This window comes from Megalobrama amblycephala, unplaced genomic scaffold (genome assembly GCF_018812025.1).
Source record: "Megalobrama amblycephala isolate DHTTF-2021 unplaced genomic scaffold, ASM1881202v1 scaffold417, whole genome shotgun sequence".
NCBI lineage: Eukaryota > Metazoa > Chordata > Actinopteri > Cypriniformes > Xenocyprididae > Megalobrama > Megalobrama amblycephala.
Window position 1 is genome coordinate 8153 of NW_025953366.1, and position 26677 is coordinate 34829.

The following is a 26677-nucleotide window of genomic DNA, read 5'->3' on the forward strand; positions in this document are numbered from 1 at the left end:
CAACATAATATATAACAATACAATATATACGGTATGATTTGACCTCAAAATCCAACAATTTGACAAAATGATACCTGCAAAACATGTTTCTCTGCTGGAGTCCAGCTGTTTCTGCACTCTCAGAAAAAAAAGTACAAAATTGTACCTTTAGGGGTACAATGGTACAAAGGTACAAATTTGTACCCTTGTGATTTGTACCTTAAGAGACCAGTTTTGTACCTTTGGTGACAATTTTGTACCTTTATTTAACAGTACAAAAATTGACCCTTCAAAAAGGGTACAAAATTGCCTTTGACAGCGTACAATCGTTGACTATAATGAGATATATATATTTTACACACATACACGCTGAATTAAAATCAGAATTTATTAAATCCTTTCATTTTCACATTTTATAACATTTCATTTTAAACACATTTTTAAACATTCCATATGAGTCCATCTTGCCGGGTGTTAAAAAGTAACACTGAAGCAGTGTTAAAGTGAATGAGATAATTGATTGATGATTGAGTGATGATTGACAATTAGTGGAGTCACCTGATGTTAATAAGCAGAATCACTGAAGGAAAGAGAGAAAAAAGGTGTTAATTAATGTTTTATGAATGTTTCATTTCAAGTCACCATGAAAGAGGTCAGCGTTTGCTTTAGTTGGGCTCTTGACTCTTTACCTTTTATTGTTAATTATTCTCTGGCTGCTCCAGCTTTGTGTTTGTAAAGCACGTTTGTTATAGTCAGAGAAAATACGATCTGGTCACGATCTAATTTGATGTTGACATAATCATCATGTGGTGGCCTGATGTTGTTTAGAGTCTAAATCTCTGACTGTGTGCTTGATGTGTAGCTTTAGTATTAATGATTGTAGTCCTGTGATTTTACAGCTTGAGACCCAACAGCAATATTAATTTTTTTTTTCTTTTTTTTTTATAATAATACATTATGCACTGAAGCTTCAATGTTTAAACACACACAGACATCAAGAATCAGCATATGATTCTCAAGAACGGTGACGTTAAATAAATACAAAATACTGACAAACAGATCAACTCTGAACATCACAAAACAAGCTACTGTCACAACAAAACAACAGAAAAATAAAGCAAACATGAACAATCTACGAAAATTACAGGACAATTCAGCTGCATAATTTATTCATGCAGCAATGCATGATGGGAGCCATGGATGAGTTTTGATTGGTGGCTCCCATCATGCACTGCAACATGAAGCACTTTGTTTGATTGTCACCATTGTTGAGGCTCATATGCTGATTCTTGATGTCTGTTTGTGTTTAAAAATAAAAACTTTTCAGATTGTAAGTGCTCTGCTGGATCTCAACAGATTTACTGTAAAGAAATAATATAACATCTATATCACCAGTTAATGCTGGATGTCACCAATGAATCTGACCATTTCACAATGAGAAAACACAACCATTATGACTGTGATTCCCAAAGCATTGTAAACCTAAACTGACAACCTTTGGCTTACAGCACTATTGGGAAACACAGTATAGATCATAGTTTCTCTGACTATAACAAATGTGCTTTACAAACACAAAGTTGGAACAGCCAGAGATAAATGAATGTTAATAAAGAGAGTCAAGAGCCCAACTAAAGGAAATGCTTTTCACCATCATGGTGACTTCAAACTAAACTTTCATTCAAACATTAACATCTAAACATCTGTTCATTCTCAGTAAGAACTTTTGTTGATGTATGACAGAAATCAAATCAAACTGGTTAATAATAAGTGTAATAATGTTTAATGGCTGGAAGTCAGTTGTAGTTGTTGTGTCGCTCTCTTTTTCTCTTGTTGTTTCTTCAGTGATTCTGCTTATTATCATCAGGTGTCTCCACTAATTGTCAATCATCACTCAATCATCAATCAATTATCTCATTAACTTTAACACTGCGTCAGTGTTACTTTTTAACACCCGACAAGATGGAGTCATATGTACACTTTGGGTGTTCATTTAACACTGGGCATTTTGCTGTGTTCAGATTACTGTTTGCCCCGCTGTTGTCATCTGTTATCAGAGACTCTTTCTGACCACTGTTGTGGAAATTTTAATTTTTCATATGATTTTTACTTATTCTTATGAAATATAATGCTTATGGAACATGATATGATGTATGTTAAAAACATGTCTGTGCTAACAATGTGTGGAAAGTTACAGCCGCTAAGAGATGTTCCTAATATGGTAAAAGGACAGAGGCTTCGGCCTTGGAGGTTAGAGATATAAAAGTGAGGGGAAGCTTTCGTTCTTTGTCTTACACTCTGCAGCTACTTGTGTTTCTGTTGACTGTCTGAACTTTCTTGCAAGAAATAAAACTTTCGAAAGACAATTGGACGTGTTCATCTCTTACGCAGTAGAGTCGGGTTGATTATTTGCTACAACACTACCGTTCCCCCCGCCGTTGTCATTTGTTGTCTGAGACTCTTTCAGAATACTGTCCCCCCGCCGTTGTCATTTGTTGTCTGAGACGCGTTCGGAATACTGTTCTCCTCGCCGTTTTCATTTGTTGTCTGAGGCTCTTTCGGAATACTTTCCTCCCCGCTGTTTTCATTTGTTGTCTGAGGCTCTTTCGGAATACTTTTCTCCCCGCCGTGTTCATTTGTTGTCTGAGGCTCTTTCGGAATACTTTCCTCCCCGCTGTGTTCATTTGTTGTCTGAGGCTCTTTCGGAATACTTTCCTCCCCGCTGTGTTCATTTGTTATCTGAGATTTGTTCGGAACACTGTTCTCCCCGCCGTTTTCATTTGTTGTCTGAGACTCGTTCGGAATACTGTTCTCCCCGCTGTTTTCATTTGTTGTCTGTGACTCATTCGGAATACTGTTCTCCCCGCTGTTTTCATTTGTTGTCTGAGGCTCTTTCGGAATACTGTTATCCCCGCTGTTTTTATTTGTTGTCTGAGGCTCTTTCGGAATACTTTCCTCCCCGCCGTGTTCATTTGTTGTCTGAGGCTCTTTCGGAATGCTGTTCTCCCCACTGTGTTCATTTGTTGTCTGAGGCTCTTTCGGAATACTTTCCTCCCCGCTGTTTTCATTTGTTGTCTGAGGCTCTTTCCGAATACTGTTCTCCCCGCTGTTTTCATTTGTTGTCTGTGACTCATTCGGAATACTGTTCTCCCCGCTGTTTTCATTTGTTGTCTGTGACTCATTCGGAATACTGTTCTCCCCGCTGTTTTCATTTGTTGTCTGAGACTCGTTCGGAATACTGTTCTCCCCGCTGTTTTCATTTGTTGTCTGAGACTCGTTCGGAATACTGTTCTCCCCGCTGTTTTCATTTGTTGTCTGAGGCTCTTTCGGAATACTGTTCTCCCCGCTGTTTTTATTTGTTGTCTGAGGCTCTTTCGGAATACTTTCCTCCCCGCCGTGTTCATTTGTTGTCTGAGGCTCTTTCGGAATGCTGTTCTCCCCACTGTGTTCATTTGTTGTCTGAGGCTCTTTCGGAATACTTTCCTCCCCGCTGTGTTCATTTGTTATCTGAGATTTGTTCGGAACACTGTTCTCCCCGCCGTTTTCATTTGTTGTCTGAGACTCGTTCGGAATACTGTTCTCCCCGCTGTTTTCATTTGTTGTCTGTGACTCATTCGGAATACTGTTCTCCCCGCTGTTTTCATTTGTTGTCTGAGGCTCTTTCGGAATACTTTCCTCCCCGCCGTGTTCATTTGTTGTCTGAGGCTCTTTCGGAATGCTGTTCTCCCCACTGTGTTCATTTGTTGTCTGAGGCTCTTTCGGAATACTTTCCTCCCCGCTGTGTTCATTTGTTATCTGAGATTTGTTCGGAACACTGTTCTCCCCGCCGTTTTCATTTGTTGTCTGAGACTCGTTCGGAATACTGTTCTCCCCGCTGTTTTCATTTGTTGTCTGTGACTCGTTCGGAATACTGTTATCCCCGCTGTTTTTATTTGTTGTCTGAGGCTCTTTCGGAATACTGTTCTCCCCGCCGTGTTCATTTGTTATCTGAGATTTGTTCGGAATACTGTTCTCCCCGCTGTTTTCATTTGTTGTCTGAGACTCGTTCGGAATACTGTTCTCCTCGCCATTTTCATTTGTTGTCTGAGGCTCTTTCGGAATACTGTTCTCCCCGCTGTTTTTATTTGTTGTCTGAGGCTCTTTCGGAATACTGTTCTCCCCGCCGTGTTCATTTGTTATCTGAGATTTGTTCGGAACACTGTTCTCCCCGCCGTTTTCATTTGTTGTCTGAGACTCGTTCGGAATACTGTTCTCCCCGCTGTTTTCATTTGTTGTCTGTGACTCGTTCGGAATACTGTTATCCCCGCTGTTTTTATTTGTTGTCTGAGGCTCTTTCGGAATACTGTTCTCCCCGCCGTGTTCATTTGTTATCTGAGATTTGTTCGGAATACTGTTCTCCCCGCTGTTTTCATTTGTTGTCTGAGACTCGTTCGGAATACTGTTCTCCTCGCCATTTTCATTTGTTGTCTGAGGCTCTTTCGGAATACTGTTCTCCCCGCTGTTTTTATTTGTTGTCTGAGGCTCTTTCGGAATACTGTTCTCCCCGCCGTGTTCATTTGTTATCTGAGATTTGTTCGGAACACTGTTCTCCCCGCCGTTTTCATTTGTTGTCTGAGACTCGTTCGGAATACTGTTCTCCCCGCTGTTTTCATTTGTTGTCTGAGGCTCTTTCGGAATACTGTTCTCCCCGCTGTTTTCATTTGTTGTCTGAGACTCGTTCGGAATACTGTTCTCCCTGCTGTTTTCATTTGTTGTCTGAGACTCGTTCGGAATACTGTTCTCCCCGCTGTTTTCATTTGTTGTCTGAGGCTCTTTCGGAATACTGTTCTCCCCGCCGTGTTCATTTGTTATCTGAGATTTGTTCGGAATACTGTTCTCCCCGCTGTTTTCATTTGTTGTCTGAGACTCGTTCGGAATACTGTTCTCCTCGCCGTTTTCATTTGTTGTCTGAGGCTCTTTCGGAATACTTTTCTCCCCGCCGTGTTCATTTGTTATCTGAGATTTGTTCGGAATACTGTTCTCCTCGCCGTTTTCATTTGTTGTCTGAGACTCGTTCGGAATACTGTTCTCCTCGCCGTGTTCATTTGTTGTCTGAGGCTCTTTCGGAATACTTTTTTTTCCCCCGCTGTGTTCATTTGTTGTCTGAGACTCTTTCGGTATACTGGTCTCCCCGCCGTTTTCATTTGTTGTCTGAGACTCTTTCGGAATACTTTTCTTCCCCCCGCCGTTTTCATTTGTTGTCTGAGGCTCTTTCGGAATACTGTTCTCCCGGCCGTTGTCAAAATTGTCAATAAGGGACACACGTTCTGTATCACAAATCACCTGAAATAAAGAAAACAAATTCACAGAAGTTAAAACAAATATCTGGGATTGATGATCAAGTTTAAACAAACACAAAAAAATAATTTTTCCCTCTGATACTTGCTTATTGTAAAGATCCCTGTTCTTCATTCTGAAGTGAAACCACACAAGATCAGCGCTCTCTTAAATACATGGATTAGAATTGGTTTCTATGTGATTTCTGATTGAAACCACACATACATTCACACAGAAAACACAAACAGATACACACCACCTAAGGTCCTGATATACTCATGAAGTTCTTTTTCCTTCTTCACTTCAAGGATAAATACTGTACAGACGATATACTGTATGCAAACATCCAGACGCCGTCTGCACTGCTGAGAGTGGAGTTTAGATGAATATGTAAATATGTGAGCATGCTTTCCTCTCAATAACAAAATAAACACTGAACAAAAATAAGAGCGGTGAGGGTCCGTGTACCTTCGGATAATTTGTTTTCTCCTTTTTGTTTTCTAAACGGAAAAATAAAGAAAGCATTAATTTATCACATATTCAACCCTCCTCATGAGCATAAATAAACAAATCTCAAGCCATTTTTTCATATTTTTATTTTTGTTTTAATCACACTTTGTTCTAATCCACCAAATGGAAAAACAATAAAACCAAAATGGATGAACAGCTTGAGTATTGATTATGTGAAGTCATAACCAACACCTGATCATTTCTTTTTACTTGTCTGGTTATTATGACTCAGTTAACAGCCCAAACAAACTCTAATATTAAAAAGTCAAGGGTCAAGAGCCCAACTAAAGCAAACACTCATCTCCACGATGGTGGCTTAAAAATTGTGATTTTTCTCCTTTGGTGATTCTGCGTGTTCGTCTATATCGGATGTTCAGAAGACCTCAAAAAAACACGTCATAAAAACTTTCATTCTGGCCCCTCAGTGGACGTCTTTTCAACCTGAGACAAGACCTCAAAAAGACGTCTTCTGGACATAATTAGCTCAGTGGGAAATCGATACCTGTGTGGAGTTGTTCACAGACAGCATACGCAGTTCAGCTAATAAAGATCTTCATCGCTGGCAAACAATATGATGCATTTGCAGATTTGCTTTTAATTGACTGGAGGTCCACTGCTACTTCATCCAACACTCGAGTGAGAAACCGCTTCAGACGATTCAGCGCATGCAGGAACTGAACAAATCATTCAAACTGATTCGCGAACCAATTTAGACAGTTTTGCCAACTTGTTTGATCAAGTCTTTGAACAGAATCGACTCAAAAGAGTGATTCATTTGTGAATGGGGCATCGTTCATGAAAAAAACAGACAGCGCGCTTGGAATAAACTACGCATTTCTTAACATGTACAGCATTGCATTAAAATAAAGTAACGAGAGGAACGTCGCCAAATGTAGCGAAGTAAAAGTACAGATTTTTCATTAAAAATGTACTCAAGTTAAAGCAGAACTAAGTAACTTTTTTTACCTTCATAAATAGTTTTCTAAGTCCTTACGATGGTTAATTGACTTGTGGTGTGTTTGAGGTGTGCACTAACCCCCTCTGGCACGTCTACATCAGAATACAGCACTTGCAACTTGAGCTGCGCCGACCCGACACAATCTCGCCTCATGTTCACGTTCACGCGAGAGTGACAAAATGCTTTACGGTAATTCAAAAACAATGTATATTATGACTTTAAAAGACAATTTCGAAAATTACCCACCTCCATCGAGTGTACTGTATTTGCAAATTACCCACCTCCTCTTTCTTCTAGTGATGTCCGGTTCGCGAACGAATCGTTCTTTTTAACCGGTTCTTTTCAGTGAACCGGTTGAACCAGTTCACCAAATCGGTCTGAATCGTTCCAAACAGTTCGCATCTCCAGTTAGCAAAAAAAATCCACAAATTTCTAAAGTTACTCACTCTTTAACGTGCCTGACACTACCTCTCGAAATAAACCAACATCCTGGAGTTATTCAGTTACTCCAACAGTACACTGACTTAATCTGCTGTAAAGAGAGAACTGATGATAATGAGCACGAGCAGCAGAGCAGCTGATATGAGCGCACTCGAACGAACATACACGGCCTGTCACCGTTCTCGTTCTCGAGTCAAGAACCGGTTGCAGCGGTTTTCGGATCATCAGTACACAACCGAGAACCGCTTCTTTCGGACATGTCCAATTTTAGCTGATGATACTGCACATGCGTGTAATTTTACAAGAGAACGAAATGCACGTTAGTCAAGTTTAGTCATCGGACAGTGTGATAATATAATATAATACATAATATAATAATATAATACATACTGAAAATATAACGTTTATTGTGCTTTTCCAAATACACCATAGCAGATAAATAGCATAAAAGATTGTACATAATACTGTACATAATAAACTACATGCCAACATGAACATAATATTTTGTACACAGATCAAACTAATGTTCAGAAATAGTTCTACAAATTAATTTTTCTATATTAATGATATTTAAAAAGCAATACAGTAAAAGTTGTGCATTTGTGCTTTCAAGTTATTTTTTTTAAAGATTGTAAACAATTAGATTTATCAAACTAAACATTTATTTGTTTCATAATAATCCATGGACAGCTTATTTAATTTCTAAACAAGGTGATATAAAGATAAAAAATGACGTAATCAAACTACAGCGAGAGCAAACAAGCGACTCAATCTCGTTCTCGAGTAGAACCGGTTGCAACGGTTTTCGGATCATCGATACACAACCGAGAACCGCTTCTTTCGGACGTGTCTGATTTGAGAACCGATGATACTGCACATGCGTGATTCAGCTTGTGATCTGATGCTACCCACACAGCAAAAGGACTCCGTGGCGGATCCACCGTGGAGGTATCGCGCAGAGGTGGAAAGTCCAGGGCTCAGAAAGTAAAAGTCCTGACATATTTTTTTTCCACCCACTGAAGCAGTGTTAAAGTTAATGAGATAATTAAGTGATTAATTGAGTGATGATTGAGCATTATTGAAGACACCTGATGATAACAAGCAGATTCACCAAAGGAGAAAATCACAATTTTTAAGCCACCATCATGGAGATGAGTGTTTGCTTTAGTTGAGCTCTTGACCCTTCACTTTCTAATATTTGAATTTATTTGGGCAGTTTTAACTGCATTAAAACCAACCAGACAAGCAAAGTGAAAAGATGATCAGGTGTTGGTTATGTTTTTACATAATCATTATTTGATCTGAATCACTGAACTCATTTAGAGTCCAATCTCTGAGTTAGATTTACATTATTGATTACAGCAGAACTGTGATTCTACGGCACAAGATCCAGGTTTTTTTTCAAAATAACTCAAAGGTTTCATCAAAAGTTGTTCTTAGAAAAAAAAAAAAAAGGCTCTCATTTAGAAACACACAGAGATCAAGAATAAGCCTGTGAATCTCAACAATGGTGAGAATAATAAAGCATGTTGCAGTGCATTCTGGGTGCCACCAATCAAAACTCATCCATGGCTCCCATCATGCATTGCTGCATGAATAAATTATGAGCTGAATTGTCTTAGTAATTTTCTTTATTCTCACTATTTAAAATGTTTCTGTTTTTCTGAGACTTTTAAGTAGCTTGTTTTTTAATGTTCAGAGTTGATCTGTTGATCAGAATATGTTGCTTGTCACCGTTGTTGAGATTCACAGGCTGATACTTGATGTCTGTGTGTGCCTGAAAGAAGGATTTTTTATTTTTTTTGATCAGAACAACTTTTAAGAAATCCTTCATATTTTATTGATAAAGCTGATCTTGTGCTGTAGAATCACAGTGCTGCTGTAATCAGTGATGTAAATCTAACTCAGAGATTGGACTCTAAATGAGTTCAGATCAAATAATGATTATGTGAAAGCATAACCAACACCACCTGATCATCTTTTCTCTTTGCTTGTCTGGCTGTTACAACTCAGTTACAGCAGCCCAAACAAATTCTAATATTAAAAAGTCAAGGATCAAGAGCCCAACTAAAGCAAACCATGACCTCTGTGATGGTATCTTAAAAATGGTGATTTTCTCCTTTGGTGATTCTGCTTGTTATCATCAGGTGTCTTCAATAATGCTTAATCATCACTCAATTAATCACTTAATTTATCTCATTAATGGTTCAGTGGGTGGAATGAAAAATATGGCAGGACTTTTACTTTCTGACCCCTGGACTTTCCACCTCTGCCGCGAACGGACCCGTATCGGAGTCCACTTGCGCGCAGTGACGGATCTGTAACGAAGGCGGATCACGGACCCGCCTTGGCTCCACGCTGCATCTGCTCCGCATCCGTGATTTAAACCATACCTCCGCGGCGGGTCCGTTTGGGACCCTCAAATTGATACAACCGTTACAGTAAAGGCGCGTGCGCGTCCGCGGATCTGACATGGGTCCGCTCAAGATCCGCTGATTGACAGTAGAATTTATGCCGCTGCCCGGATGCGGACCTGATCCTCTGGGCGGCGCCAAAACGGATGTGACAGTCACGCGGATTTGGCGACTTGAATGCGGATCCGCCTAGGAGTCCCCTGCTGTGTGGGTACCAAACAGTAACATCACAGCACCGGTTAACTAGGACAACTGATGCTATGAGAGGACTTGAATGAGGGGAGAAGATCATGGTTTCTGCGCTGATGAAGACTAATTTATTCACTTTATAACTGTAAAACTTTGTTTGCACATCACTGCCTGTATGTGTTTGGATGCTTTAGATGCAAAACTAAATTGTAAGAAACGCTTCAGATTATAATGTTTTAGTTGACTGATGTTATGATTAGGCTACTAACTTTATATATTTGAATCACTTATTTTTCATCCCGGCCCGCAATAGACGACGTCACTGCGGATGACGTCATTACGTCGGAGTGTAAAAGAACCGGTGAACCGGTTTTTTCAACCGGTTTATTGAATCGAACTGTCCGAAAGAACCGGTTCGTGGAAAAGAACCGAACTTGCCATCACTACTTTCTTGTACTGTATTTGCAAAACTACTGCGCTGGTGAGCGTTGTAGTCGTTGTAGTCCAGAGCTGCGCTTGGAGTATTTATGACAGTGTGATTCACTCAAGGAAACTGTAGGGGGAGCTTCGCAAATCTTACTGAGTTCAGCTTTAAAGTAAAAGTACCCACATTTAAATCTACTCTTAGAAGTACAAATTTTCCAAAAAACTACTCAAGTAAATGTAACGAAGTAAATTTACTTCGTTACTACCCACCTCTGTTCATATACATTCACACTTTACGTTAGATGATTTATGTTTTTTAGCTGCTACTACGTAAGTATTTGTACGTTTTAGTGCTATAAATACGTCAGTATTGTACGTTTTTGTGTGTATGAAAACGTAAGTAAATGTACGTGTGGTAGAACCACACTTAACGTAAAAATACACACGTATTCTCATGAGATCACGTTCTTTTTCCATACAGAAGACAAAAAGGAGAAAACAAATTATCTGAAGGTACATGGACCTTTCAGCCACAATAAAATTATCACCACAAACCAGTGGGAAACCAGTTCAAAGCAAGCTGTTTCAAACTCCCAAACAAACTTTGTTTTGGCCTGATTTTGTTTGAAGAAATGTCACACCAATCTGTTTTTCAATTTTGCAGGGCTTTAACAGTTCCACAGTTGTCAGTCTGCTGTAAATTCCCCCTTTTTTTTGGCAGATAGATTTAGTGCACAGAGTATCTCACCTGACAATCATCGCATGTTTTCCCAGTTCCTGTTTGAAAAACACAAACACTTATTTTGGTCAATTAGAAAACAAATACATACTGTAACATATTTTTAAAGATTCTTTTTGCACAATAAATCTTATTTTTACATTTTGTATAATCAGCTGTATGCTATACTTGCCATTTCTTCCTTTTGTAGATATCTTGTAAAAATGTTTAATCACAGAAGCAACTGCTACAGCCACAAACAGCAGAACAACAACAACTATTCCTGCTGCAGCAGCTGAAGACAAACCTGAATCTGAAACAGATGAAAAGACAGAGAGTCATTATTAATAGAAATCATCTGATAATTAATTTTACCAATACTGTTGACTGATATTTACACCTTTCTATTTTCAGCAGAAAGTTGCATGATATTGATTTGTAAATTGCGCCATCTGGTGTGTTTTTGAGCAACATCAGCTTAAACAGCATCATCACTGTGAGCTCAACACAAAACAATGTTCACAGAGAAACTGACTGATATCATGCACTTTTCTTGTTATTAACAACAGACCTCAAAATTGTAAGTCTGTTTTGAAGATGATAGAGATGATCTCAATTACATTTGAATGTTCAATCAAAGCTGACTTTTTCAAACAGGCCACAATGAAAATATACTGTGAATACAATTTAAATATAGTGAATTGTTATCTAAACTGCTCAAAGGGAAAATGTTCTTAATGACTAAATGACACTCACCAGTGACAGAAACACTGAAGCTCTTAATGATGCTGCTGCGATGACGACGGCTGCTGCTGCTGCTGCTGATCTTCAGTGTATATTCTCCAGAGTCTGTGTTTCTGGTGTTTGTGATGGTCAGAGATCCAGTCTGATGATCCAGCTTCAGTCTGTCTCTGAATCTCTCATCACACTGAACATCTGTACAGATCTTACTCTGATCTCCAGTGATTTCAGCGATAAGAATCTCATTAAAATACCACATCATCAAAATATTTGGGCTTTTTACACCAGGATCTAAAGTGACAGATTCTCCCACCTGTCCATTCACTTCATTTCGTTCAGCAGCAGAAACACCTGAAACACAAACCAAATTAATCAACCACAGCTGAAAGGATCTTGTTTTGAGGGACAGACAGATAACATGAGAACTGTGGATATTGAAGAGATGAAACAGGCTCTCTTGACTTTCTGTCTGAAAGGCAACAATTATTAACATTTTGTACTCATAAATATATTTTACATCTAATTATTGAACTAAAAAACACTGAGTATGAAATAACAAATGCAGCTGATTATAAAAGATGAACAGAGATGACTCAACATCATTTGTACCAGAAAACTGTCAAAACTAACAACCAATGGAAAAACTTTTGTTTTAAACTACACTGATTAAAATTTACATTTAAATCTACAAATTTCACTTTAACAGTAAATGTGTTTATGTAACTGGTGACTCGTGATGCCCAGCGCGATGTGTGTCAGAGACGCCAGTTATTAAAAACTTGTCTGCGTTGTGTGGTGTTGTAAAGTTTGACACGCAGACAAGGGACAGCAGGCAGTTTTACTAGATCATTTAATCTCTCCCCTGATCGACAGAACAAATAAGCAGAATGGCCCTTATTGTGCTCCCTCTCATTAGTTTTCATTACAAAAAGGTCAATAATGAAAAACATGAACATAAGAAAACTGAGAAAAATTATAAAGGAAATAAAACAGAAAACATACCTGATCGACACAGAACAAATAAACAGGCTCTCAGATTAAATGGCCCTTATTGTGCTCTAAACAAAGGTGTTGTACATTCATCACCATGTGCTCGCCTCACTTCCACATAAAAAGACAAAAATATAACTCAAAAGTGTAAAATGACAAAAATAATCACACAAATAAGTAAAATAAAATTATACACATAAATTTATTTGAAAATATAGTTCACACTTATAAATAAGTCAGGTAAATTAATTGGTAAGCGTATTTGGCGTGCTGTCCGGGAAGAGGGCTCAGAGCTCGGTAATCAGCCGTGATAACGAGTATCAGCTGCGTGTTGCACCGGTCAGCTCCAGAAGCATAAAAGGAGGCGCGACAACAGTGAAGGACGAGAGAGGACCAGGCCTGGATTTTACTTTATGTTTTGTTGTGTTTGTGTGGCCAGCAGTTGTCCGTGAGGACATTTTACTTTAATTTTACATTTGTTTATTTTATATATTAAAGTGTTTAACGTTCGCCGATTCCTGCCTCCTACTTCCCATACATACAAACTACGTTACGTACAGGTAAAGAGAAAAAAATACTTCTCATGGAAAAAAATGCACATTAATGATGTGATTTAAATGTACAAGACATGGTTTTAAACAAAATGACTCACCATGAACAGAAACACTGAAGATCTTTTCACTGTCGCTGCTGCTGGTGATCCATAGTTTATATTCTCCAGAGTCTGTGTTTGTGATGTTCATGATGGTCAGAGATCCAGTCTGATGATCCAGCTTCAGTCTGTCTCTGAATCTCTCAGTTCCTTCATTACACTGAACATCTGTACAGATCTTACTGAGATCTCCCTTGATTTGAGCGATGCGAATGTCATTAAAATACCATCTAATTCTGTCTTGATGTTTTGTTTGAACACCAGTGTGTAGAGTGACTGAATCTCCCTCCTTCACAAACACATCTTCTGAATCCACACCAGACACTCCTGAAGAAGAAATGAAGAGTTCATTATGAGCTAAACAACATTATACAATAAGAAAGTGCTATGAAAATGTTTTTCTTCAGATCATAAAGATTGTGAGTAAAGAAAAATGTCTGGATTAATAATATAATGAAAACAAACAGCAGAAGAACATCATTGATTTCCAGCAGAGGTGCTCAATCCTGTTCCTGGAGATCGACCTGCAGAGTTCAGATCCAACCCTGATCAAACACTCCTGTCTGTAATTATCATGTGCTCCTGAAGATCTGAATTAGCTGCTTCAGTTGTGTTGGATCAGTGTTTGAGCTAAACAAGAAGTTAGATTTCCAGGAACAGAATTGGGGCTCTACAGCATGAGATCCAGCAGTGTTGTGACAATATGAAGGATAAAGTCTGAACATCACAAAACAAGCAACTAAACAACAGTAAAAATAAAAGCAAATCATGAGAATAAAAGAAAACAGTAAGATAATTCAGAAGCATAATTAATTCATGCTGCAATGCATGCTGGGAGTCATCAGAGCTTCTACTCAAACTGATGCTTCCTCGTTTCCTCACTCCTCCGTCCTCAGGCCTGTAAACCAATCAAAATTAGCCCTCTTGAAGGACATCAATATTTTCTAATTGTACCTCGAATCGAGAAGTGAGGAAGCTTCCAGAGGAGTGATGAGTGAGAACACACAGGTGTATCTTGTGCATAAGTCCTTCTTGTTGAGAAACCTGTTGCACATATTATTATCCTCCCCCTTCACATCTTTCACAATCATTTTAATTTATACTTTATCTTTGCAGTTTAAATAAACCACACATCTCACATATTTCAGCAGGACATCTTGATTTATTATTAATTTCTTAAATAACCAAACTTCAACAAAGACAGATCCTTTGACCACAGCTGATGGACACTGTGAAGTGACGCTCGAGTCATCAAGAATATTTTAATGTAAGAGTTCATATGATCCTCTGATCTCATTTTGTTTCCTTGCAGCCTTCCCTCACATCCTTCAGGGTGGAGCTGAGACACGAGGAAAGGAAACGAGGAGAAACACACAATGAGTTTTGCACTGTGCTGGTACCCAGCATAGACTTGGTCGGCATTACTGACAAAAACGTCACATTTTATGCCATGGGGGAAAACAAACCATTCAAATCAATGCAGGTAGACCTTGTTAGACGCTTGATCTTCACCCTTTGTAATAATAATGATTTTTGATTTTTGCTTGAAACAATGCCTAGTTGCTGTGTGGCATTCTGCACCTCTAATAAGTTGAAAAAATACAGTGAAGTTTTATATACTGCATATAAACTGACGGAGCCGGTGTTTTGTCGACCATGTTAGATTTGGATACCTCCCATGAGTCAGCACAATTCAACAGTGAAAAAACTATCAGATAGTGCTTCCAGCTTGACATTAATGTGGTTTATGCTTTTATTAACATATACACAAATCCCAACCCTAAACCTACCCTTACAATAATGCATGGTGGTACATGGTGGTTGCACAGTCTGATATAGCATTATTCTTTAGAACAAGTGCAAAAAAAAAAAAAAAAAAAAAAATGCTATCAGACTGTGCTTTATTAATGTCCACACTGTTAATGATTTCCCTGTATTTTTACAGCAGGGTTGCCAGCAATGTACTGTATTTCGCTTTTACAGCAATCTACTGTAATGCAGTTTTACAGTATAAAGAACAGTGCTGTATAACCACATAACAGTACTTTACTGTATTTTTTTACAGTATTTTGTAATTTGATCTGTTTTTACTGTATTTTACTATACTGTAATATATATATATATATATATATATATATATATATATATATATATATATATATATACTACACTGTTAACAATTTCCCTGTATTTTTACAGTACAGTACTGGCAGCAGGGTTGCCAGCAATGTACTGTATTTCGCTTTACAGCAATGTACTGTAATGCAATTTTACAGTACAAAGAACAGTACTGTATAACTACATAACAGTATTTTACTGTATTTTGTAATTTGATCAATTTTTACTGTATTTTACTATATTGTATTATATAGTTATTTCACTGATAAATATTACTTATAATCATTGCTAATAATGATAAAATATATTTTAATAAATTATATAATACATAGGTTAGAATAGTATATACATACTATAGTTAGTAATATTACAATAGTACTATACTACAGAATAACATTACAAATCAAAAGGCAAACCAGAGTAAATTTAAAAAATGAATTTTTATTCAATCAATATATTTAAACATTTCAAAACATTTCAGAATTGTCACCATCTTTCGCCCCATCAGCAACGGTCTTGGTACAGTGCATCAGAAATTTGATTTATCTTAAAAAGTGAGCAAAAACAACAAGTGTCCCACAAGATTCAACCCTAACTGAAGGGCACGTGGATGGTTGCAAACAGGCCACAGTCCCTCAGTGTGAAGTCTTCCATTTAAACACAAAGGACCGAACGAAGCTGTTGACATGTGGGTTGATGGCCATCACTCTGCACCACCGTCCTGGTCTTCTGCTCACTCCCTGTCGGGCAGTACATTTCTTTCCTTCAATGCCAAAACTGTAACAAAGTCAAGGCACACACACAAATACACGTATTACAAAAACTGTTATCCACAGCACCAATAAAGATGAACAGACAGTGTAAGATAGAAATGTCAAATGAAAATTCTGTAGCAAAACAAAATGCAACTTATTTTTAAAGTGTAAAAGGTTGTATTATTATGGCTAATACTTACAAATACGCTTCCTTGTGAAAGCAATGCACTTTCCAGGATGCAAAGACAAGTGGACCACACTGCTGGAAGAAATCAAAATAAATGTTTATTCATTGATGTTGCTTGTTGGGGATAGGCTAACACATACACTGTTGCCACATGCATTTCATATAGGCCTACTTCAATAATACATCTAGGTTAGTAAAATATTATCCTTGACCTTGCTGAATATATTGCCATGGCATGCATTATACTTGCTTTGTTGTCTAATAGATAATTATAAACGGTGATAAAGGTAATTTATACCCCAATTCATATTTTTTTTATAATCATAATCGTTTATTGTCATTACAGTCACTATTCTACAGAACAACTGCCCAAACAGATGCAGTAATAATCTGGCCAAGTTAACAATAGCCAATCTCTCTGACCCCAAACCACCCATTTACAGTACGTTTCAAGTGAAACTTAAGTATTTTCGATCTGGGCCGTCTTTTTCCATGTTTTTGTGCCTAAGCACTAACTGAAGACCGCGGCCGCTGCAGCCGTCAGTGGACGGCAAATATAATACGTTTGAGCTTGTGTGCACCGTCAGTGTACGACTATAAAAGTGCTTGTTTTTCTCACTGACAGGCTCGAATCGGACAACATTATGGAAAGGATCCCCACAGGAATATACTTTTTTTTAATCGCAAGATCCTTTTTGTTTAAACAGAAACGGCTGTATCGATCTCCCAGCAGATTCCAACCTCGCACGCATTAGTAAAACAAACTTCGTTCAAACTCGACAGAAACAAATTAAAACTAACCAAACCCGTTTCGGTTCGTCTTTCCACGGTTCCAACAATCATCGACATCGAGTTTGGTAGAAATAAACCCTAAGCTAATTCACTGAGTTAGATTTTAAAATGTCAGGAGAGCAGCGGGGCAAAACAGCGCGTACACATCTAATAACGGTGTTTTCGACTACAGATAGCAACATTCGCTGGCTAAATGTGCAGTTTCATTCCAGAATAAAAAACGATACACTTTGTAAAAACCTAATAGTAAAATTAACTTACCAAACTTCCAGAAATACACCGTTCTGCTTCTCCAGTCACCAGCGGCCGTGTTCTTCTGTCTGTGTGATGTGACGTCAGGTGGCGCGTTATTTACAGCAATCCTGTATTATTGCCTGGTATATTACAGCCAGGTTACAGCAGGGTTACAGCAACACTAAAATGTACTGTAAAATATTCCCGCTCAATCAAAATTACCCAGAATGCAATATAAATTACAGTATTTTACTGTAATATAGAAATATGGTACTGTACTGTAGGTTTTTACAGTACTGTGCTGCAAAATCTACAGCGACATTTAACAGTGTACTGTTAAAATCATTGCTAATAATACTATACATATTATAGTTAGTTATATTATAGTTAGTAATATTACAATAGTACTATAATACAGAATAACATTACAAATCAAAAGGCAAACCAAACAGAGTAAATAAAAAAAAAAAAAATATATATATATATATATATATATATATATTTTTTTTTTTTTTTTTTATTCAATCAGTATATTTAAACATTTCAAAACATTTCAGAATTGTCACCATCTTTTGCCGTGGTAAAGTGCATCAGCAATTTGCTTTATCTTAAAAATTGAGCAAAAACAACAAGTGTCCCACAACATTCACCCCTAACTGAAGGGCATGTGGATGGTGGCAAACAGGCCACAGTCCCTCAGTGTAAAGTCTTTCATTTAAACACCAACATCAAGGACCGAATGAAGCTGTTGACATGTGGGTTGATGGCCATCACTCTCCACCAATGTCCTGATCTTCTGCTCACTCCCTGTCTGGCAGTACATTTCTTCCCTTAAATGCCGGAACTGTAACCAAGTCAAGGCACACACACAAATACACTTATTACAAAAACTGTTATCCACAGCACCAATAAAGATGAACAGATGTAACCCCTCTACCTGGGTCTCCGGCATCGGAGGCTAACACACACTGTCGTCTATACATATTCATTTCATTCACTTCAATAATATTTAGGTTAGAAAATAAATAGTAAAATATTATCCTTGACCTTGCTGAATATTTCGCCATGGCATGCATCATACTTGCTTTGTTGCCTAATAGATAATTATTAGCAGTGATAAAAGTAATTTACACCCCTATTCATATTTTTTTATGATCATAATCGTTTATTTGTCATTAAAATCACTATGCTACAGAACAGGGTCTTCTTGCCCAAACAGATGCAGTAATAATCTGGTGGTCAAGTTAACAATAGCCAATCTATCTGACCCCAAACCACCAATTTACAGTACATTTCAAGTGAAACTTAAGTATTTTCGATCTGGGCTGTCTTTTTTTTACATGTTTTTGTGCCTAAGCACTGAAGATGCAGTGTTGACCACAAACGCAGCAGCCATCAGCGAACTGAATATATAATACGTTTGAGCTTTTGTGCACTGTCAGTGTAGTGTACGACTATAAACGTGCTTGTTTTTGTCACTGACAGGCTCAGATCGGACAACATTATCCCTCTACCGCATAGTGTTGCCATATGGCAACATACACTTTGTGTTCATTTCCTTGCCACTGTCTCTTTAACAGAACATTCTTGTTTTTTTTGTTGGTAAGAGAAGACCTTAGTTTAGCCAATGATGTGCTTTGGTTAAGTCACATGACATGCAATTTTTTTCTGTGGCGCGATTTTCTGACAGACTGCTGTCTCTTGTATGTAGTTGCTGAAAGCAAATTAAAACATCAGTAACAAACAAGGACCCGCCCATGTCACATTCACAAAAAAATTGTTAACATCATCTCAGGTAAGTTATGATAACATATTCACCACTCAAAAATTTTTTATGAAATTAGTTTTTGGTAAATCGATAAAATGTCTGTGTTGCCATATGGCAACACTGCACAATAATGGAATGACATTATTATAATAGGTTAGATAGCTAGCAAAGGCCAGCTGCAGTCTGTTAAGCTGTAACAATAACAACATTAATGCTAGTGATATAATGTTGATTAGTCGTATGTCAAGGACTGCCATGGCATTTATATTATGGATTAAATCAACATCGGAGACCTGCCACCACAGCCATATACTGGCCCAGACCAACCACTGGCCTACCATGGTGTCTCAAAAAGGCAGGTGCAAGTGGATGTAAGTGTATTATTAGGGTGAAGAGCATCAAATGTGATGTGTACATGTGTCTCACCTCTGAAAAAAAATGCTTTTTGAAGTTTCATACAGAAAAAAGGTGAAGTTTCAAGGATTATAGGGGGTTCATGTTCATAACCTTCATCTCATAAGATTGCGTAATGTTGAATTTTCATGAACTACAATATTTTTGGTTTTATGTAAATGTTTTATAATACATGATGAACAGTATTAGATTTGTTTTTAACTCTCTACATTTGCAATTTAAATAATATTCACGAAAAACGTAATGAAATTCAAAGAATATAAAGCATTATTCAGCAAAATAATAAATTCCATAAATAAAAGCACAAGATGTTGGAAAATAAGTATAAGGTGTTGTTTATATTTACTGCTAAAGCTTATAATAGCACCAATTTATTCAATACAAACAACATTTCTGAGTAAAAACATTAACTATATACACTTACACTTATTTTAAGTTATTTCCACTATTGCGCGTTGTTGCCATATGGCAACATATCATAAAGTACCTTAAAATAATGTTTTTTTCCAATTTTTTTTTTACAGCACTTCAAGTTAAGCCATTCTAAGAAAAGAAAAAGAGTCAAATAATTTTTTTTATAAATTTATCATAATGCGTGCGGTAGAGGGTTATGGAAAGGATCCCTACAGAAATAGACTTTTTTTAAATCGCAAGATCCTTTTGGTTTAAACACCAATGCCCATTTATCAACCTCCCAGCGGATTCCAACCTCTCGAACATTAGTAAGACAAAACTAAGTTCAAACTCGACAGAAACAAATTAAAACTCACCAAACCCATTTCGGTTCATCTTTCCACGGTTCCAATCATCAACATTCAGTTTGGTCGAAATAAACCCTAAGCTAATTCCCTGAGTTAGATTTTTAAAATGTCGGGATAGCAGCGGGGCGAAACAGCACATAGACAACTAATAACTGTAGTTTCATTCCTCAATAAAAACGATGTAACGTTACACTGTGTAAAAACCTAATAGTAAAATTAACTTACCGAACTTCTCCAGTCACCAGCGGCTGTGTTCTTCTGTCTGATGTGACGTCAGATGGCGCGTTATTTACAGTAATCCTGTATTATTGCGTCGTATATTACAGCAGGGTTAGCACTAAAATTTACTGTAAAATATTCCCGCTCAATCAAAATTACCCAGAATGCAATATAAATTACAGTATTTTACTGTAATATAGAAATGTGGTATTGTACTGTAGGTTTTTACAGTACTGTGTTGCTAAGTCTACAGCGACATTTAACAGCGTACACCTGAACCAACCCTTGCAACAATGCAAATACAGTAATTGTGTGTTATTTATCATAACAGTGTTTAGTTAAGGACAACACATTTTGTGTTAATTTTGACACACAGACAACAACACAGACAATGTCAAACACAGACATTAAGAATGTGTAAAAAAGCATTCCTTAAAAACCAACTCAAAATGGCTAAATTCGTAACATCAGTGTGTGAGTTTAGGGACAACACTCATTGTGTTAATTTTGATGCATTCACTGTGTAATGATTTTAACACAGTAAATGTGTCAGGAAGGTGATCTGATGTTAACAAGCAGAATCAAAGGAGAAAATCACAATTTTTTAGACACCGTCTGAGAGATCAGGGTTTGCTTTAGTTGGGCTCTTGACACTTAGCTTTTTAATATCAGATTTTGTTTAACTGTTGTGACTGTGTTATAACAACCAGACAAGAAAAGAGAAAAAATGATCAGGCGGTGTTGGTTATGTTTTCACATAATCATTATTTGATCTGAATCACTGAACTCATTTAGAGCTCAATCTCTGAGTTAGATTTACATTATTGATTACAGCAGCACTGTGATTCTACAGAGGATCAGCTTTATCAATATAATCCAAAAGATTTGTTCTGATTTAAAAAACAAAACAAAGAAACTTTTTTTCAGGCACACGCAGACATCAAGAATCAGTCTGTGAATCTCAACAGTGGTGAGAATAATAAAGCATGTTGCAGTGCATTCTGGGAGCCACCAATAAAAATTCATCCATGGCTCCCATCATGCATTGCTGCATCAATAAACTATGAGCTTAATTGTCTTAAGCTCATAATTTCCTTTATTCTATTTTATTTTTTGCTGTTTTTTCTGTGACTTTTTACGTTGAGATTCATACGCTGACTCTTGATGTCTGTGTGATCCTAAAAGAAAGAAATCAGAGATTGGGCTCTAAATGAGTTCAGTGATTCAGAACAAATAATGATTATGTGAAAACATAACCATAACCACCTGATCATCTTTCATCATCACTTGTTTAGTTGTTATAACTCAGCTACAACAGCCAAAACAAAATGTAATATTAAGAAGTCAAGGGTCAAGAGCTCAACTAAAGCAAACCCTGACCTCTGTGATGGTGTCTTAATGATTCAGCTTGTTACCATCTGCTTCAGTTTTCATTTAACACCGGCCATTATGCTGTGAAACATACGGCAGGACATTTACTTTCTGACCCCTGGACTTTCCACCTCTGCTTGTGGAGTTGTTTAATCCTCCTCTAATTGATCTTGAGAGATTTACATTTACATTTAGTTGTTTAGCAGATGCTTTTTTCAAAAGTGACTTACAAATGACAGTAGTAGAAGCACTCAAATCAACATGAGTACAACAGTATGTAAGTACTGTGTGAAGTCACAGTTTAATCAGTAAAGTGCTTGTAGCAAGGATTTGTTTTTAAAAAAAAATACATACATAGATGGACAAAGAGTAGAAATCAAAGACAAGAAAGATAAATAAAAAGTAAGTGCTACTATTACTGGGTCAAATGTTGATGAAAAAGACAGTTTTTTTTTAAAATGCCCAAGGACTCAGCTTCTCAGATAAAGCGTGGCAGGTCATTCCACCAGCCAGGAACAGACACGGAGAAGGTCCGCGAGAGTGATTTTGTGCCCCTTTGTGATGGCACCACAAGGCGCCGTTCACTTGCAGAATGCAAGTTTCTGGAGGGCGCATAAGTCTGAAGTAGTGAGTTAAGGTATAGCGGTGCAGAGGCAACGGTCGTTCTGTAGGCAAACATCAGAGCCTTGAACTGGATAGGAGCAGCTACTGGCAGCCAATGCAGACTGATGAAGAGAGGAGTGACGTACGCTTTCTTCGGTTCGTTAAAGACCAGTCTTGCTGCAGCATTCTGGATCAGTTGTAGAGGCTTGACAGTGCATGCTGGAAGGCCAGCCAAGAGAGCATTACAATAGTCCAGTCTGGATATAACAAGAGCTTGGACAAGAATTTGTGTGGAATGTTCCGATAGGAAACTAATCTTCTTGATGTTGTACATGGCAAATCTGCAGGACATGGTCGTGATCTGGGAAGCTTAAAAAATCATCCATCACCACTCCAAGGTTCCTGGCTGTCCTGGAAGGAGTAATGGTTGACGACGCAAGTTTAATTGAAAGGTTATGATGAAGTGTTGGGTTGGCATTTAATGTATTTTATCTTGTCCTTGGGTTTCTACTGTTTTTTCTGTTCTTCCAGTTATTCTGTTTGTTAACAGCAGGTGTTACTAATATCACTAATAGTCACAATATTAATGAATTATCTTGATTGAATGGTCTTGTTTTGGTCTTGGAAGGTCTGGTCTCGATCACACCTCTGGTCTTGAATGATCTTGGTTTTGGAGGTCTGGTCTTCACCTCTGAAATGAACACAGGTGAAGTTAATAAACATAATTTTGGGAGGAGTACGCCCATCTAATCTTCCAATTAATACCAAAGTATAAAACCAGCATATTACCTCTTCCTGTTGTTAGTTCTTTCGGCATCCCTCCTCCTCCTCCTCCTCTTCTCCTCCTTTTGTACTATTTTTTGCCTGTTATTGAGGGCAATCAGAGCTCAAGTAGGATATCCTTTCTGAGCCCCTCTATAGCAGACAGCAAGCCAAATCTGTTTACCACTTACGCTAAGATTATATGGGCACATGATCTCGTGAAAGATGTGTAAATGTGTAATATTAACACATTATAGCTATTCTTGGCTGCACAGATTGTGTTGATGCTGTGAACAAATACAAACAATAATTTTAAAACTACACATAATTTGTATAAAACAATTGAAGTCTTCCAACACATTTTTATGTAATATTGACACAAAATGTGTAAACTAGAATGTTATACATCATATCATTTTTATACACATTTCTTCTTAGAGTGTAATAACAAATAAATCCACATACCTGACATAGTATGTGCACCGAAGTCATCCACCGATGAAGAAAGAGGCACAAACTTGCTTAACGGCTTGCGGAGTGACGTAGCATCAATGTGATTGGATGATAGTTAACACATGTTGTGTTGGACACAGTGTTGTTTCTCTCTCTCTCTCTCTCTCTCTTCTTTTTACACATGATCAACTTAAAATTGCACAAAATGTGTTAAAGTAGCCATTAATTAACACATCCCTTTTGAGAGTGTGGGATACTGATATTATCAGAATGAATAATCTAAGATTAGCTGTCTATTATACCTGGAGACTCAGTTAGGTTACAAAATGTAGGAAAACGACACCTCTGGCCATTCCGTTGGGTCGTTTGTCTATAGTCACGGATACTGTATGGACAATCCGGTTAAGTTTTTCAATGTTATCTGGATCTATCGAGCGGCAGAAGTGAATCTAGGTACGTTATAACGGTTTAACACCATACTTTTCCAGTCAGGGAGAAAGGATTGTTTTCCCCGACGCCACGCCCCCAGCTATGACACGACACCGACCAAGAGTGCTTCTCAATATCCCTCCTCGTTCCCTCGCTCCTCCGTCCTCCATCCTATGACCCGAACACAGCCATCTTGAAGGACAGCTCAATTCTCTAACTGCACCATGAGGAGGTGAGGAACGAGGAGTGAGGAACCTTCCTGAGGAGTCATGAGCGAGGATACACAGGTGCATCCTTTGCGGAAGTCTTTCTCTACGAAAAACCTGACGGACGTATGCCTATACATTCTCCTCCCCCTTCATATCTGTCACAATAACGTAAATGTATGCTTTACTTTTACAGTTTACATAAACTTTACATCTCACATATTTCAACAAGGCATCTTGCTTTCTTAATATTATATATATATATAACCAAAACTTTAATAACCAAACTTTAACAACATATGGGTAGATCCCTCGAGTGCAACTGATGACGCTTTGAAGTGACACTAAAGGGAGCATTTCACTTGATTCAGTTGGCTTGTCCAAATACCCACACTTGCGGTCTTGGCTACTTGAGAGCTCGTGTACACAACAGGAAGTAAGTGCACAAGACTGTCCCATGTCTTAAAAATGCCCAAGTGCAGTGCCCTTAATGAACACTAAAACCACACTATCTTGAATATTGCTTCTGAGTGGTATTCGAGGCTAAGCATATCCCATCATGCATTATGTTCGGGAACTCACGTGCCCTGAAATCGCAAGATGTCAAGGAAAACATACAAATGTAAGGTAAATTAATTATAAATTACATATAATTTGGTAGTAAAATATAAAGTGTAGCACATTTTTACTGATGCAAAGATGAGTGTGCTATGTGTATTTTGTACAACAATTGCAACTTTGTATCACTTAAAGAAGCACCACAATTTTAAAACTGTTTTCATTTAGAAGTGTATTATAAAATGCAGAGTACTGAAAATAATCAAAATTTCTACACACACTTGCGGTCTTCATGCACACTTGCACACTTGAACACTTGGGCCAAAAACAGGAAATACATCATGTAAGTAGACAAGTGGTCAGGTGGGTATTTGGACATCCTCGCATCTTTTCCTTGTGTCCTTCCCTCGCATCCTGAAAGGGTGGAGCTAAAATGCGAGGAAAGGAAACGAGGATGCACAAATAAGAATTGAGAAGCACCCAGATTCTATTGTTGATGTCTGTGTGTGTCTAAATGATCACAACTCTCTGAAATGGGCTTCTGCAGGGTGGGATGTCTGCAAGCACAAATGTCTTACAATTATCAAATAAAAACACACACTGCAAAATACAAATGATAAATAGATAAAAAGGGGAAAATGATAAAAAGTTCTGTCGAATATAAATCGATAAGATAAGAGACAATAACATAAGCTTGAATGTCTTACCATGATTGATTGAGCACAAGAGCAAAACGGACAAAATAATTAGAGGTTTCATTTTCGTCACTTCTACTAAAAAAATCACCGCAGCTTCTGATACACAATATTGCTCTGGTCCTCCTCTGCGTCGATGCCAAAGAGAAAGCAATATTTTGGGATGATTCAGTTATGCTACTGCACTGCTGCAGCGCGATGACGCACTGACGCTTCGTCACGTTCTTTGACGCGTATACAATCACATAGCCTAAATAGCCTAGTGCAAATAGTTGATAAGATTTTGTAAGGTTTACGATGCTTTTTTGGAGGGCGTCCTCTAAACGCAGTCCTCGATTGTGTCCTCGCGCACGGTGTCTATAAATAACATATGTCCACATCGTTTTATCACTAACACATTTCACTTCCATTCATAAGCATAAATGAGGAATTATACATGAAATGTCTTTCCGAGATAGTGGAAAAATAAGATCACTGCGAGTAAATTAAAGAGAAGCTTTATTTTCACCTTTTTTTCCTCAGACAAATTAATGCTGTAAAATGTCGTTCTTTTGCTTCACTGTAGTCGCAGTTGTTTAGTTAAAGTGAAAGTAATAAACTGGGAACCCTATATGGACTAGCGTGATCACAACAGCCGTAATTTTGTAAAGTATATTATGTAAAGAGGCCAATATTTCTATCATCATGCCCTGCTACTTTCACTAATGATGGAAATAAGTGCAGTTAACCCTATACGCAAAGAAAATATATTTCGCTATATATGAATTATCAATATATTAAATGATTTAATGGTATATTTGAAAATATACTGAATAAATATATTACAATATATTAAATAATACATAAGAAATTGCTACTTTTCATATATTGAAACGTGTGAGAATATATTTATTAACATAGGCCTATCATAATTTATGTAATTTTGTATTCTGTACACCTCACAATATATAGATGTATATGTGATATATGTATATATTGCAGATAAATTTACTCATGCAGTTTAAACACCCATTTCTTATAT

At 37.6% G+C, this 26677-nt stretch overlaps 1 protein-coding gene and 2 long non-coding RNA genes across 3 annotated transcripts; all 3 read right to left on the bottom strand.

The window, feature by feature from the left end:
• Nucleotides 1-1881: 1881 nt before the first annotated feature.
• On the bottom strand, nucleotides 1882-25981 carry LOC125261485 (uncharacterized protein DDB_G0290685-like). The gene is made up of 6 exons (XM_048180044.1): nucleotides 25669-25981; nucleotides 13332-13658; nucleotides 11705-12040; nucleotides 11142-11261; nucleotides 10979-11007; nucleotides 1882-5298 (listed from the first exon to the last, which is right to left on the bottom strand). Exons 1-6 carry the CDS (start codon nucleotides 25718-25720, stop codon nucleotides 2440-2442), a joined length of 3723 nt encoding a protein of 1240 aa, XP_048036001.1. The 5' UTR covers nucleotides 25721-25981; the 3' UTR covers nucleotides 1882-2439.
• Nucleotides 15875-17770, bottom strand: LOC125261478. The gene is made up of 3 exons (XR_007183315.1): nucleotides 17445-17770; nucleotides 16405-16466; nucleotides 15875-16226 (listed from the first exon to the last, which is right to left on the bottom strand). It is a non-coding gene; the product is annotated as an uncharacterized LOC125261478 (long non-coding RNA).
• On the bottom strand, nucleotides 22233-23770 carry LOC125261481. The gene is made up of 2 exons (XR_007183319.1): nucleotides 23343-23770; nucleotides 22233-23244 (listed from the first exon to the last, which is right to left on the bottom strand). It is a non-coding gene; the product is annotated as an uncharacterized LOC125261481 (long non-coding RNA).
• Nucleotides 25982-26677: the final 696 nt, after the last annotated feature.